At 37.7% G+C, this 17,092-nt stretch overlaps 1 protein-coding gene across 3 annotated transcripts in view; it reads left to right on the forward strand.

Annotated features, from left to right (window-relative positions):
• The window catches only part of SIK2 (salt inducible kinase 2), a 159,473-nt gene that overhangs the window by 83,869 nt on the left and 58,512 nt on the right, over positions 1-17,092 (forward strand). The window contains exon 3 of one of the 3 annotated variants that reach the window (XM_047877794.1): positions 3,511-3,788. The exons of the other annotated variants lie outside the window; for them this stretch is intronic. Within the exon in view, the coding sequence (XP_047733750.1) occupies positions 3,734-3,788 (55 nt within the window). The 5' untranslated portion in view covers positions 3,511-3,733. The remainder of the gene's footprint in view (positions 1-3,510; positions 3,789-17,092) is intronic. 3 annotated transcript variants of the gene reach the window in all.

Genomic DNA, 17,092 nt, shown 5'->3' on the forward strand with positions numbered 1-17,092 from the left:
ACAAACAGTTGATTTGTCTTGAAAGCTTTATTGCTTGACTGTAGATCCTTTCCCCATAAAACATTGGATTAGTAGATGTACATACCTTATGTCAGTATGCTGATCAGCTATCGCTTAATATCGTTTATTTCGATATATTTTAAATCTTAGTTTCAGCAAATGAGTTATCTTTTTCTCTGGCTTTTCTGGGCAACCAGATTTCAACTCTTGATTTGGTGAAACTATCTCTATTATGAACTTCCTGAACAAGTAGAAGAAAATCTCTGCTCTTTATAGAAACACATGACTATCAGTAGTTATATATTCTACTTGTGTTATTTAAGATCTTTAAAAAAGTTTTTTAATGTTTATTTTTGAGCGAGAGAAAGAGAAAGAGCACGTGCGAGCAGGGGAGGGGCACAGAGAGAGGGAGTCAGAGGATCCAAAGCAGGCTTCAGGGTCCGAGCTGTCAGCACAGAGCCCAACGCAGGGCACGAACTGTGAGATCATGACCGGAGCCGAAGTCAGGCACTTAACCTAGACTGAGCCACCCAGGCACCCCATTTTATTGATCTTCTTCAATAAGCATTTTCAACCTCTTCCATTTTTTTCTGTTCAGACCTCCAGTGATTCAAACATCAAAATACAAATTATTGTTACAGTTATTTTCATTGACCGTGTTGCTTATTTTTCCCTAGGTTACTATGTTTAAAATAGGAAACCTGCTTACCATAAAATTATATAAGGTAAATGAGAGTAAAAAAAAAATACACTGCAAGAAAGCTTGTATTCAATATAGCTAAAACCAAAGTGAGCTCTACTTTTATGTTTACCTAATACAAATATGTATAATTTATATACAGTACAATACAAGTGGTCTTCGTAGGTATGAATCTTCTGGAAATAGTAGTGTTTCATTATGAGTTTTGGCATAGAGGAAAAGTTGTGTTTTCTGTCTTTGATTGTATATATAAAAATTGATTTTTATTGCTTTTAGTGCACCTCTTTTGTTAACAGCACTTCTGAGTTCAGAGCAAATTTATTATATTGTTAAGTTGCCTAAAGCTACATATTCCTCACTAAAACACTTAATATTTCACCTACCACATGCAAAGAAGATTGGTCTTTAATTCACTGAAGTAAAATTAAAGTAATTGAAATTTGAGTTATTCATGTAGAGATCTGTAGGAATTAGATAGGCTTTAACTGAGTTCTAATGGGAAACTCACTTGTTTTTAGTTTCAGGTTTTAAAAATGCATTTAAAAATAATAAAAATAAAACAATAATGCACTTATTTCTTTTTAGTCTGGTTGATGTATATAAAGGTAACCACTCACCGTATATTGATTCAGTCATTCAGCAGATAGGCACTGAACACCTGTAATATGGCAGACACTTTAGTTTGATTAATTTGATTCGGTATAGTAAGTTGTGATTTTGGCTCTGTCCGTGGCAAGTATGTTACTCTGGCCAGGATGACTTCGCAGGGTCTGTAGCTGCCCTGCCTTGTTGTCCCAGCACCATTTTGTTGAAGAGACTGTCTTTTCCTACACTGTATATTCATTACTGCTTTGTTGTAGATTAGTTGACCAATTAAGCGTGGGTTTATTTCTGGGCCCTCTGTTCTGTTTCATTGATCTATGTGTCTATTTTTGTGCCAATACCAAACTGTTTTGAGTATTACAGCTTTGTAGTATATCTTGAAATCTGGAATTGTGATACCTGAAGCTATGTTCTTCTTTCTCATGTTTGCTTTGACTATTCTGGGTCTTTTATAGTTCCATACAAATTTTAGGATTATTTGTTCTGGTTATGTGAAAAATGCTGTTGTTGTTTTGATAGGGATTGTGTTGAATCTGTAGATTGCTTTGGGTAATGTGGACATTTTAACAATATTCTTGCAATACGTTAATGTGGAATATCTTTCCATTTGTTTGTGTTATCTTCAATTTCTATCATCACCTCTTTATAGTTTTCAGAGAACAGATCTTTCATTTCTTCGGTTAGGTTTATTCCTAGGTATTTTTTCTTTTTGGTGCAATTGTAAACGGTGTTGTTTTCTTAATTTCTCTTTGTGCTACTTTATTGTTAGTATATAGAAACACTACCAATTTCTGGATATTAGTTTTATATCTTTCAACTAGGCTAGGGAGCTATGGCCAAAATTAATCACTTCTGACTCTTTAACATCTTTATAGGCAGTGGGTCACTTTTATGTGAGGGAGATGCAGGAGAGGACAAATGAAAGAAATTGGTAGAGCACCAAAATCAAATCTCCTAGTTTGCAATTTTGCCAAGAATCCTGGTGATAGACAGTGTGTCATGAATATGATCTTGGGACTTTGTGCTGCCTTTGGCTCACTGCTCTACTTTTACACAAGTTATCGGGAAAAACATGAACTACTTAGATGTGAATGAGAGCAATTTGGATTTCTGTAACAGAGTATCTAATATAAGTGTTTGGAGAGACAGAACCAGCCAGATTCAGATGGCCTTGATTAGAAAGCTGACTTCTAAATTGCTGTTAATAATGCTAATAACAGTAATATTTATTGAATAATTACCTTGTCCCAGGCCCTCTGCTACCTGTTTGTATTTCTTGTCCCATTTAAGACATACGTAGTTGGATATGTTACCATCATCCTCATATAGAGGAGGAAAGGGAGACTTAGTGGGAAAATAAATTTGCCCGTGATAACATAGTTAATAAATGGAAAAGATAGGATTCAAACTCAAATGAGGCTTGACTAAAAAACCCATGCCCTTAACCATTACAATAGTGTTTCTCAGAGTCACGTTTCGTAGACCAGACATCAAAATTATATTGGTAACTGTGTAAAAAGACTTCTAGGTCCCATACCAGACCTTGCTGAATTGTATTTCTTGGGTATAGAATCCAAGACTTGGCCTTTCTACCAAGCTTCCCAATGTGATTCTTATGAACCACTAACTAACACGTGAGAACCACTGTACATACTATGTTGCTACATAGTTTGAGTATGTAAAGACAAATAGTAAGGACTAATGGATAGGAGGTGGAAGAATATTCTTGACAATAGGAATGATACATATGAAATCATGGAAGTGTGAACAAGTTCCCTGTGGACTGGCAATATTTGTAATACTGGAAAACATAGATTGTAATATAGAGTACTTGGAGGACTTTGAAGTCTACATTAAGAATTAGGACAGTGTTTTAGAAAAGAAGGAAGCTCCCAGTAGATTAAAGAGTTCGGTGCTACCTTTTCCTGCTCCATTAAAACTATGCTAACATCTGTATCATAATGTTGAAACATATTTCAGCTGTCTCTTTCCTTCATTACACTGTGTTTTTGATATTAGATACTCTAGATTTTTATTCATTGTTGTGTCCTCATTTCTTAGCCCAGTCTCTAGTACATAGAGATCCTTAATGTCAGATTACCTCACTTTTTTCTTTTAAAACTCTTAGAAGGCTGAAACTTGGTGGGAGTCCTTTCTGGGCCAACTTTCAGCAATTTGAGAGTCTTGAGCATCACCTTCCTGTCTAGACCCACAGATCCAAGGAGGAGCTTCAAGCTGTGACTTGGCTTCCATGAACCAATCACGAAGTTTATTTTAACCCAGCTGAATCCTGAGTCTTTCCAGATGCCCCAAGAAGAAAATTTCCAGGAAGACACAGCAGTCTCTCTTTGCTTCTGCTCAGCAATACTGGTAGAGGGCTCAGTAACTTGAACCTCAACCCTGGGACCGACTACCTTTCCCTCCACCAGAATGATGGGCCCCTCCAAGAGCAGAACAGACAGGAGACCATCATCCAACTATAGAGGTAATAGGAAAGGACATTGTTATTTCTTTTCTGAAAAGACAGTTTAGTTGAAGATCCTTCAATCATACTGTACATCATAAAAATAACTTCATACTTACATTTGAATGTTGTCATTTTTGGAATCATTCTGGAAACCCTGGAGTGAGAAAAGCAGCCTGTCATTTTTCCTCCTTAGCTCAGAAATGCTGAGTAATTTGATCCTCCACCCTGGTACCATCCTTCCTCTGCCCCAGAAGAATTGTTCCAATAGCAGGAGAAAAAAGAAAATCCAACAAGAAGGGTATTGGGAAAGATAATTGGCATTTTCAGAGAAGAGGCTCCTAACATTGGTTTAATGGAGGCTTGTTGTCCTCACAGGATGGAGATCAGATTGAACACAGACGTGATTGTGTATTTTGCCTTGCACAGAAACTTTCAAGAACTTAAAGCAGTGAGAAATGGTCACTTGTAGCAACAACTTATGCCAAAGAAAATAGATTTGATCCAATTTCAACGCTGGTACCAGAACGTTCCACCAGTAATTTTAGGACCACTGTGGAACAAGCTGGGAGGTTTCTTTGATGTGAGTTGTCTTTTTTCCTTCTCAGATCTGTCTTTCCTCTCCTTCTAAGTTACTTGCAATTTTTTAAGTCATCTGTATAAACACCTTTCTGATTTCACTTTGCTTTATTCCATTTTTTTTGGTTAGCCATTCTATGTCACGTGCATGTGTGTTTTAGCATTCTAAAGTTAATTATAAGTTGGGATCCATGGTTAAAAATTTGGAACAAAAAAAACTGTGGGGAAAGCAAATATAGAAATTGTTTCGGTAAAACATGATTATGGTAAAGTTTGTGTTACTAAATATCTGCTCCATAAAAATGATCTTATTATTTCCTCTTAGAGGAATTTCTGCTTTGTTATTTCAGTGCTTTTCAGTACAAAATAAACATTTTTAAAGGGGCGAAAAAAACTTTTAGAATCTCTACTGATAGGATGAATTTTTATGGAAAAAAAAGGAAAAAAAGAAACTTAGATGTCTGGTTTGGAGTAGCTGATTTCGTTTATTGTGATACACATTTCATTTACTTGTTGAAATATCTGATGTCTGATCTCCTACGCTGCAGGTTTTCACTGTCTGCGGTAGATACTGCTCCAAGATTTCAGTCATTATTATTCAAACAGTATTTGGCCTGTGTCAGCTTGTTTAGCCAAAATAGGTACTAACCACGTGCCTCTTTTTCCTTACATATTTCTTGACTTCGTTGTTTGATTTTGTCGTTTAGTACCCTGTTTATAGTTCTATCTATGTAAAAACCCAGTTACAAGTTATTTCAAATAAAAGGTAAATTCTTTCATATTATGCTAGTTTAATCGGTGTAAAGGAACTCCTGTACACATTGTTTTAGAATTCTAAGACAGGCGTCTCCAGTAGCTTTTAAATTAGTTCCCCACACCTAAATGTAAGTGAGAACTGTACATTTTTCTGCTTGTCATCAACTGCCTCTTCTCCTCAGTCTTAAACCATGTTTCACTAACCATGTCCATCTGTGGCGTCTTATTAAGAATCTGTACACCCATCAGCTTCACATTTTTAGAGTAGAAAAACTTCATGGAGGATCTGACTTTATGTGTAACGTGAGGTTAAATTTGCCTCCCCAGGTAAGGACTGTTTTTATTTTTCACCATCGATACCCTTTAGAAAATAACTATGAGTATGAAATCTGATTTCAGAATACAAATTCCTTTGAGGGAAAATTTGATCAAAACATTTATAACATTGGGGCACCTGGGTGGCTCAGTCGGTTGAGCATCCGACTTCGACTCAGGTCATGATCTCGCAGTTCGTGGGTTCAGGCCCCGCATAGGGTTCTGTGCTAACAGCTCAGGGCCTGGAGCCTGTTTCAGATTCTGTGTCTCCCTCTTTCTCTGCCCCTCCCCCACTCGTGCTGTTTCTCTCTGTCTCAAAATTAAATAAACATTTAAAAAAATTTTTTTAAAACATTTAAAACGTTATTCTGCAACACAGCAAACTCTTTGTTAATCAGTAAATCTTTCATTCGTATATGTGTGCGTGTATATACATATTCACACACACACGTACATACATACATACATATATACACACACAGACAAATGATACATACATGAGGGACAGGACTTTTAAAGATTTTTTTTTTTTTTTTTTTTTTTTTTTTTTTTTAACGTTCATTCTTGAGACAGAGAGAGACAGAGCATGAACGGGGGAGGGTCAGAGAGAGGGAGACACAGAATCTGAAACAGGCTCCAGGCTCTGAGCTGTCAGCACAGAGCCCGACGCGGGGCTCGAACTCACGGACCGCGAGATCATGACCTGAGCCGAAGTCGGACGCTTAACCGACCGAGCCACCCAGGCGCCCCAAGATTTTTTAACTTAAATATTTAATTTAAAAAAAATGTTTTTCTTGCTTTGGTCACCTCATCTTCCAGTAAAATCTGACATCTTTATATAGCTCAGGGCATATTAGTAATTTTTCATTTCCATTTTTTATATTAACTTTTGCTTAAAATCTGTGTGGGTAGTCTGATGCTTACTGTTTGGCTGTATAAACTGGGGCTTTTGAAGATGATAATGGTAGTGGTGATAGGGGTTACTGAAAGAACAGTGGCCTGAAAATCCTCTCTGGACTCCCTTGTGCTAGGTAGGCTAGGAAGAGGTCACTTCTCTGTGGTATCGTAACAGCCCCTGTGTATCTCTCAATGCTGTACTTGCCATTTAATAATTGTATGCTTCTAAGTCTGTCTCTCCTAGTAGATTAAAGTTTTGGAGGGCAATAAATGTTTCTTATTTATGCTTGTATTTCTAGCTCGTGGCAGTCTTTAGCCCACACTATATTGTAAACACTATGTAAATGTTCATTAAAGAATTTGAAAGAATTGACTATCTAGCATTGATGATTACTGTTTTGAACTAAAATTGTGCTTTTATGGACCAAGACAGTCAGTCCAAAACATGCTTATATTGCTTTTATCCATTTCTCTGCTATAAATAGTTTTAGTTATTCATTTATTAGAGAATGTGTTATTTTTCAGTTTACCCAGAAGGTTTATCGACCTGAATGTATTCATATGTAGATAATTTTGTTCAGCATATCAAATGCTGATAGGCCTAACACAAGGGTACCATGTTGTGGCTGTTAGAGGACTTGAAGGTCCTTTGTTGCACATTCCCACCTTCTCCAAAGGTACCACTCACCAGTTTGTTTGTTTGTTTATTTCTTTCTTTCTTCATTTTTTGAGAGACAGAGCATGAGCAGGAGAGGGGCAGAGAGAGGGAGACACAGAATCTGAAGCAGGCTCCAGGCTCTGAGCTGTCAGCGTAGAGCTGGACGTGGGGCTCGAACTCACAAACCACGAGTCTGTGACCTGAACTGAAGTCAGACACTTAACTGACTGAGCCACCCAGTCGCCCCCACTCACCAGTTTATAGTTTACCGCTTCATGAAGATAACTGGCATAGCAGTCGTTAGGACTTAACATCTCTTTTTAGAGAAACTCATTCATGGAAAGAAACAGACAGGTTATTCATAAGCAAAGTAACCTATTCGATTTGTTTTTGGTTTGTTACCGCTTTGAAATGCCTGATCTGAAATTTTGTTTTGCATTATGCCTCGCACATAGTACATGTCCTTTCTATTAGTGATTTTGGTATTCCAAAAAAAATAAAATAATCAAGCTATGAAACGCTGACTTGAGTTGCTAGTAAGCTAGTTACCCAATTCATTTCCCATTCAATTTTCTTAAGTTTTCTCAGAAACTTTGATTCCTCCCTCAATCTACTGCTACACACTGATTGTTTTTACACTCTAAACTAGATGTTTAGCTAACTCAGATTCCCCTTGAGAATAGAAACCCTTTAAAAGGCCTTTCCTTTTATTTTAACCTGAAGATAGAAAAGGAGATCTCAGTGTCGCTTTTATTCTCTAATGTCCTGAGAATAAAATTTATACAGACATTTACTGAACATCTGTTACTTATAAGTCACTGTTCTTAGTGTTGTGGACTATAGATTGAATAAGATGTGGTTTTCTGCTTTCAGTTCTGCTGGACTAAATGAGACCTATTCATGTAACAATGACAGACCTTAATGGGCAAGGCACGATTTTTGAATGAGATGGCATTTGAGTTGGAACTTGAAGGACCATTTAAAAGAGCGTGTATCTGACACCTTTGGATAGCATTTGGACTGCTGCTGCCCTTGGAAACTCTCATTCTGACTGCATTCTATCTTTCTATTTTGGAAAAGTATTGCTGACTTGTTAGTCCTTAAAGTGATTTCGCATGTATCTGCTCTGATCCATTTATATGCTGATTTTAGTAATTAGAACATGTTGCTATTTCTAAAAATCTGTTACTTCTTTGTGCTGCCTACTAGGATGGAAGAACATTTAGAGGTAGAAGAGAATTTTGCTTAGGAGCTAAACTTCAGGTAAAAGTAATACCATGAGCTAAAGTTCAGAATTAGAAAAATTATGAAGTTTATATGGAGAGCAAAGCAGTTCAGGTTGGCTGGAGCACACAGGGGAGGAAAGGTGGACAGTGAGATGTTAATATGAAGAGATAGGAAAGGCATAAAAGAAGTGTTAAAACCATGTCTCATGGAATTTCTGTATACTACCTAGGCTAAGGAGTAATATGGGATAAATTCGTGCCATAAACACGGAAGAGGCAATGAGAATGTTTTCTTTTTTTAATTTTTTTTTAATGTATGTTTATTTTTGAGAGAGAGAGACACACACACAGTGTGAGCAGGGGAGGGGCAGAGAGGGAGAAACAATTCAAAGCAGGCTTCAGGCTCTGAGCTGTCAGCACAGAGCCGATGTGGGGCTTGAACCCGCGAGCCATGAGATCATGACCTGAGCCGAAGTCGGACGCTCAACCGACTGAGCCACCAGGCACCCCATGAGAATTTTTAAATAGAGGAATGAAATGGAGTTCTGCTTAGAAAGATTCATTTGTATTGGAATTGGGAGATCCCACAACCATGGGGATTACCTTGACAAGTATTGTAGTAACCCAAGTGAAATGTAGTCAGGGCTAATATGGAGTAATAGCAAAACTCATGGGTGGGGGTGGGGGGAGGAATGGAGGAAAGAGACACCACATGAGAGAGGTTCCAGAGCAAAAACATCAGGCCCATGTATCCTTTTCCAGAAGCTTAAAAATAAGTAAAAGGGAAAAATGTGTCGTGAAAGGATTTGAAAATCAAATGCTGGATCTGGACACCTTTTTGCCATGTGTAGAACATCTTTGATGCATGGCTTAATCTCTCTCAGGGGCCAATTTATTTGATACTGCGGATGTGATCATTTTGTGCACTTGTCATTTACTTGTACAATCTTGTTAAGTTTTACTGTTGTTGGAGCCATTCTTTCATCCTTCGTCTGTTATTTTCGGCCCCTTTGATTTTGCAGTTTTCGTCTATTTTGACTTTCCCCTTTGCATAGATGCTCATATGTCCTAAGACAGGACTCGTTAAGCAGCAGAGAACATACTCCATCTAACTCTGGTGAAAGGAAGTACAGTATAAGGTTACAGAGATGTCTCCTGGTAGTTCATGGTTAAGAAAAGCTTAACTAAGCAGCCTGGGAACTAGAAATCTAAGAGTATCTTTTTCTTCAAGGAGCTGTGCTGTTCTTTCTAATGGCTTCTCTGCTTCTTGCTATACATGTCTGTATCCCTCTTCTCTCTAGCCTAGCTGGCTTCCTCGGTTTTGTTCCTTTTGTAATGCTCCTACGAGTTGCCTGTTTTTATAGACTCTCTCAGTTCAGTTCCTCACAACTAAGTGGCAGCTTCTCTCTTTGTTTCTCAGGCCTTGTATTTCCCAAGAGAGGGAATCTAATTCATTCAGCTCACTCAGTCCAAGCCACAGTGCCCTTCCTGATCCAGCAGTCTTTTAGCTACAAATAGTTAGAACCTGAATCAAATTGGCTAAGAAAGGAGGAAATGTATTATCTCCTCCAGTAGGAAATCTAGAGGAAGGGCAGGTTGAAGAGATGGTAGGTTGGAGACTCCACATTGTCATAAAGAACCCTGTGTTCTCTGCATCCTTTCATGTGACCACCGTCAGGATTGACGGTGACATGGCTACAGCCATTCCAGGCCCCACATCCAGATATAATAACGCCCAGAAAGGAAAGTGGGCATTTCTTCCTGTGGCTTTTTCTTAGGAGAAACTGAGAAAAGTTTTCCTAAAATCTGCTCTGGGAATGAGCAGATGTCCCCTCATGTTTCATTGGCCACATTCGCAATTAAAGATCTGTTTGTGTTAATAATCTCTGTTGGTAAGAAAGAGAAGCCATCAGAATATATCATCCCTAAACCCATCACAGGCAAGGGGGAATGGGATTATCCAGAGACTAATGAGGCCCATCTCTGGAGTTGGGACGGAAGCCTTATATCAGGAAGGTAGAAAGGAATGTCAGTCTTTTGATGAAGGCAAGAAAATCCTTCGGTTCAAAGGTATAAACATTGGTATATAACCTCTTCCTTTAAAATGCAAATTACTGTGGGAATTTTACCTAAAGGAAATTAAAGTTGTGTCAGGATGAAAGTTTATTACAGTTATCTCCCAAAAGGGCATGGTAGGCAGATATCTTGAAATATATCTGGTGTATATCTCTTTTGGATACATTTTCTGAATTCTTGTAGACACAGTCCTTCCTCAGAGCTTTTCAATAAGTAATACATTGATTTCAGTGAAACAATGCTTCTTACTACTGTAAGAAAAAATACTGAGTCATGGAAAATTTTTGCAAAGTTTGGAATATAATTTGGAGAAAGTCCCTTGTTCACGGTGTAGATGCCATGTAAGATTATAGTACCAATAAAGACATTTTTCCAAAACCTGAACCTGAAAGACTTAATATGCAAGCTGTGTTATTTAATATGATTTTTAAGATTAATTTTTAGTAGGAATGTCACATATCCCATGGCCTGTATCTTGCTGAATTTATGCATACTGATTATTAAAATGAATCTAAAAATAAAGTATCTCCTATGATACACTCTTTGATAGAGTATGCAAGCAAAAGATTCAAACTATAACATATGTTCATTGAAGAACAAAATTATTTATGGATCAAAAGGAAAACTAAAGTAGGTTAAAATCCAGAAAGGCCCTTCTTTTCAAAGATAATATGTCATTACATATATCTGCAGTGTGAAGTGGGTTTTCTTTCCCCTGCTTAGTGAGCTCTGTTGGTAAGAAAGAGAACCCACAGAATATGGAAGAGGGTTGAGATACAACACAGGAATGGTCACAAAGACAACTGTATTCTTGTTGTTTTTACCTACATCCCTTAGGGCCACATTTGAACATGGTATTGGATAATTCTATATGCCACTATTTCCTACGGTGTGGTTCACAAAAGTGTGCTTTCTTGACCTGCTTCTTGAAAAAAGGATTCATTCTGTAGTCACAAGGTGGGAAATATTAAGTCTTTCTCCAGAAGATTTACGTTACACATTAGTACATTAAAGGTTCATTTTCCAAACTTTCCTACTCACCAAGTTTTTCTTTTCATATAATATCTATTAACACTTTATGGATCATACTGAGGAGCTGCTGAGGTCAGAAGGAGTGTTCATAAGCAGAGGAATAACCTTATGAAAGCAGTGTTTTTGTAGAAATAATGGAGTTGTATATAAGATAACTTGGAGACGGGAGAGACCGGAAGCATAAAGTCCTGCTTGGAAGCTGCCGGAGTAATTTGGTATGAAGAAGATGATACAGATGGGATAATAATGAATGTTTATTCATGGATTAATTCAACAAGTACTTATTGAGCCATAATTCTATACTAAGCATTGTTTTAGATCTAGAGGATATGCGGGGGGAGAAAGTTCAAAATCGTTGGCCTCATGGAGTTTATTTACATCGCAAGAGAAATACAGTAAACAGATACACAAAATGGAAATGGTGAAGAGCACTAAAAAGAAAACTAAAGCAGAGCATACAGGTAGAGTCGGTGGGTAGTGGCTGAAGGCAGACCGCTGTGTCTTGTGGTTATTCTGCCTTCCACTACCCATCCAGTGTGTGCAAAATGCATGAGAAATAAAAATCAGAGTTTTTCTTCTTTAATCTGCTTATAAAGTGTTTGAGCTAGTTCTGCATAACTGTCCTTTTCATTATTTTTCTATGAAAACTGTTTTTGAAAGACTTTCAGTTTCTCAGGGAAATCAGGTCTTTTTACTGTTTTTCACCACGGGGGAAAGATTGGGCAGCATGAACTGGTGCTGGGCAGACTGCAGTGTGGGAGACAGGAGGTAAGATTCCACGTGTTCTTTTGGGGTTACTTCTGACAGTAGGGAAATGAGATAGCACTCAGGAAATCGTAAACTGCCTTTTGTTTCCCTGCTCACGATGGCCTAACTGCTTTGAGTGATTCTGAGGGGCACAATTGGAACAGGAGAACTCTTGTTTCTTATTCATTATCTTGTCCTTATCTTTTCCTTTTTCCTCCTTGGCCTCGGGCTTCAGAGTGCTTTCTAGGAGCGAAAAAGCTCTTAGGAATTTACACATTTGAAATATTTTTCCAGATTCTGGTCTGGCATGTAAGAGGCTTGGGAGTCATCACTCCATCCTAGCAAGTAAAAAGCTGGACAAACTAAAAATTCAACAGTGCTTCTTTGATTCATCAAAGAAGTGAAGTCACAGGGCAGACTGCTGCCCTCAAAATTAGACAGACAGGCAAATGGAGAGAATCCTGTCTTACCAGAGCAGAAGCCCACAAGCAGAAAGCTCTGCAGGAACCAGTTCAGGATGGGAAAAACTGAATGCTGAATTGCTAGAACCTCAGTGTGGACAAGTCTTAGAGTTAAAAAAAACTTGATGGGGCAGGGGGGATGGAGGAGTACATTTCTGCGAGTCTTAGCTCCAGGAGATCTGTCGGGTTCTCATAATGAGGATCAGAAAAAAGAGTCTCCTTCTGCTCCTGGTGGGAGAGGGAAAAAGTAACCGTTTTGTAATGTGTCAGCATATTCTGTTCTTCCTAACAAGGCCTGCCCTCAAGAGAAAAACTATTTTACAGAGCCTAACCTATTGGGATTTTATGGAACCTAACCAACCTGGGAGAAGAGAAACACCCAACTCTAGCCCACTCTAGCCATGCTGTCCCACCTGAGTGGGGATTGGGGGAGGACCAAGAAGCACGAAGGAAAAGACTGAGACTTAATCATACAACTATAGATTGCTTCTCTGTCCCCCATACCTCACTACCACGCTACTACTAAAGGCTAGTTACCCCAGTTGCTTTACTGAGTAAATGGAGTTCACCACTATTTACCAGACTTCCTTTTACCCAGTATGTCAAGTCCAGCTTTCAACAAAAAATTACAAGGCATACTAAAAGGCAAAAATCACAATTTGAAGAGACATAGCAAGTATCAGAAAGACTCAAGTATGCAGAGATGTTGGAGTTATCAAACTGGGAATTTAAAACTACTATGCTATACTAAGGATTGTAATAAAAAAGTAAACAACACGTAATAAGAGATGAGTAATATAAGCAGAAAGATGGAAATTCTGAGAAAGAATAAAAAATGTTAGGGGGAGAAAAAAGAAATGCTAGAGATCAAAAACATTGTAACAAAAATCAAGAATGTCTTTGAACTCATTAGACTACATATGGCTAAGGAAAGACTCTCCGAGGTTGAAGATATATTAATAGAAACTTTGAAAATTGAAAAGCAAACAGAAAAAAAGAGTGAAAAAAAAATGGAAGCAAATATGTGAAAACTGTGACAACTACAAAATATGTGTAGTGGGGGAAGAGAGAAGAAAGAGAGAAAGGAACAGAAGCAATATTTAAAGCAGTAACTCAGAATTTTGCCCATGTTAATTTCAGACACCAAATCACAGACCCATGAAACTCAGAGAACACCAAGCCGGATAAATACCAAAAAACCTGTACCTGGGTATATCGTATTCAAACAGCAGAAAATCAAAGATAAAGAAGAAATCTTGAAAGAAGCCAGGATAAAAAAAAAAAAAATCTTTATAAAGGAGCAAAGATAAGAATTATATCCAGCTTCTCTTCAGAAACCAAGCAAGCAAGAAGGGAGCAGATTGAAATATTTACAAGTGTTGAGAGAAATTTATTTCTTCAGTTACATCAGCTCTAATCTAGCCAAACAAATCAAGGTTAAATTAAATCTGACCCTTCACCCACAATCCATTGAACCCTGATTCTAAAATAGCAGACTTGGGAGAATGGTTGGAACAGGAAGAAAGGAATAGATCCAGCTACTCTAAGAATGTGATAGGATTTAATGATGTACCAGTGATGTTCTAAGGCCGGTGTACCTCAGGGATAGGCTTAAATGGTTAGAGTAAGTCCAAAGTGAATGTGAGACTTCGAATCAATATTTAGAAATGGCACAGGACCAATACACCTATGGTTCTATTTTTTCCTGAACTTTGGTTTTCCAAGTGCTGCTCTCTTACTAGACCACCATGAAGGGTCAGAACCTTGGAGAGTTCCATACAGAGTAGGAGTAGCTTTAAAATATCCATGTAACTACTGCACTGGCATGAAGTAGGCAGGATGAAGGCTCTTACAACTGATGAAGCAAACTTCTTACTTGCTTTCTGTTAAAATGTCCAAGATTTAAAAGGCTGGCCTCTGCCTGCATACAACCTCATGGAGTCTTGGTGGGGCTAGGGATTCCAGTCGACCTTTTGGAACTAGCACAAAGCCATCATAGTTGCAATGGGATTTTTGTTAAATTCTGATGTTAGGGTGACATACAGGTTCCTTTCGGACACTTGTGCCTTCTCCTAAGGATATAGCATTGCTTCTCTGTGTTATTTCCTGACCTAACATAAAATTAACTGAACTCTTTGGCAGGGTTTGGAAGGTGGATTTGCCTAAAAGTTGTTTTCTGGTAGGCACTTAAGGTTTTTAATTGAGAGGTAAACCAGATACACTGTATGCTAGAGATGGTTTATAAAAGCTGAAGTAGGTTCAGGCTGTGCCAGCTACACCACATTTTTGTAATACAAATTCAGTCTGATTAGCCTCCTTTAATTTCAGTAATCTGGTTTGGTTTTGTTTATTGTTTGTTTTCAGGGCTCTAAAAAAAATCCAAACGCTTTTATTTCCATGGTTATTCTCTTTCTCTTCAGTTTTAGGGCATGTTCATGGCTTTTGCATCAGATTAATACTTTTTTTTTTTTTAAAGTAGGCTCCACACCAAACACGGGGGCTTGAACTCAAAACCCTGAGATCAAGAGTTAAATGCTCTATCAACTGAGGCACCTGTTTAAAAATCTTTTTTGTTTTAACCAGTCCACATTTATGATACCATATTAGGCTAAAAATAGGAACTTGAATGTGAATCTCAGGAAACACCAAATTAGTAAATCCTGGGGTAATAACAGCAAAGGGCAGAAAATGATATGAAAATACAACTAATTGCAGAGAATAGTCATGACATATTTATGTCCTATTAGAATTCCAAGATGTATTCATTATCCTTTTCTACTACCTGAGAATAGGAGAGTTAGAGCAAAGTCCCTGAATAGGGAACTGATTTGCAGTGCCAAAGATGAACATAGTCTCTAAAAGTACGTGATGACAAAGCAGTGTCCAGGATGGAATTAGATTCTAACCAGATTTTGGAGATAAGAAAATTTAGTTGTAGCCTGAATAACAAAAATAAGTATTGGTGAGAAAGATACAGGATTGTACCAAAGGTTTGTGCCTCTTTCAGGAGGCTTCCCTTAAAATACTTTTAATTTATTAATGATTGGTTATCTTAGTAAAAGAATGTCATATTTTTAAATGATGAGGTATACCCACTTTGTGTTTGTGAACAGAGTGGACTGACTTAAACTACTGGCTCACACCACATGAATTAAAACACTGATTTAAAGAAGGTTTTCAGGTGGGCTGAAGAGAGGAGAGGAAGTGTATCCATGGTATGAATTTGCAGACAAGAAGTTACAAGTAAAAACTAGAGACTATGTCAGAATAGAGGAGACCCAGATGGCAAAGATGACTATGAGGGAAATACTGGTGCCATTAATAGGACTGAGGAAATTATGTAGGAAACCAGTAAGTAATGGGTTCCATTTGGAGCATGTCGAACATGGAGGATTGGGGTGATGTCCAGTTGGAAATACTAGCTGGTTGGAAATCTTACACATTCACCATACTTTTATCAAACCCCAAATGTGTCTTTTTAAACATTTGATGAGATTGAGAGTTGTACAGGTTTCTTTCCTGCTCCCCTAAACCCAATAACGTGCTTATAGCCACAGATGGATTTTCTTAATGAAATATATTAAGCCAATCACGTAAGATGTAGTAATTGTTTTGGGTTTTTTTTTTTTCGTTTTTTGGTGTTGTTTTTTTTAACCACCTCTGTGTTAGATCTTCTAGTAATCACAAATTGATGGTTTCCAAGCCCATAGAGTTTTTAGCATTGTTAAAAATAATAATTCTCCCTGTGAATGTACTAGAAAACATTGAACTGTGTGATTTCAGTGGGTAAATTGTATCTTGTGCTAATTATATCTCAATAAAGCTATTGAAAAATTATTCTTCACACCTTTCCAGGCAGATGTTAAGATTACTAGGGAAAGACCATATAGTTCTGTATCACTGGTAGTCCTTATGACCTACAAATAAATTACGCTGGATCTAAGGAAAGGAGAGAACAGATACCACTTAATTTTTAGAAAGAAGTTTCAGCCTAGTTTTTAGAATATAGAAAATCAGGTATTTTTTTCTTTAATCCAGTCAACAAACATTGAGTACTTGTCCACTCAGAAGAGTCAGGAAATGGTTCTTTAAGGAGACAGTACTCTGAGCTGAGTCGTGAGGGGTATGTAGGACTTCGTACTGTGAGGAGAGTGGAGATACCCAGAGGGAATGGCCTGCATGGCCTGTGTGGAGAATGACCCTCAGTTTGGAATTAACCAAAGTGAGACACAGGTTGCATGCAGTTTAAGAGAGAGAGAAAGATTCCTCCATGTAAAGACATGAAGATTCATCATATTGTTTAACAGCTCTGTCATATTCAATAGTATGATTTTGTGCCATAAATTATTTAACCATTCCTCTATTAACAGATGTTTTGACTATTACTTGGTTTAGTCTATTCCAAATAATGTTGCATTGAACATACTTGTACCTGTGTCCTTGTAAACTGTGAATGTAATTCTGTGTCAAAGGCTAGGTAGGCCCTGATTTTAATAGTCGAGATTGACAAATTTAAGTAACTTCGGTGTGAGCTATGACTAGTCACATTTCATCATATTGGATAGTGTTTGAGTCCAC

Source organism: Prionailurus viverrinus, chromosome D1, assembly GCF_022837055.1.
Source record: "Prionailurus viverrinus isolate Anna chromosome D1, UM_Priviv_1.0, whole genome shotgun sequence".
Lineage (NCBI taxonomy): Eukaryota > Metazoa > Chordata > Mammalia > Carnivora > Felidae > Prionailurus > Prionailurus viverrinus.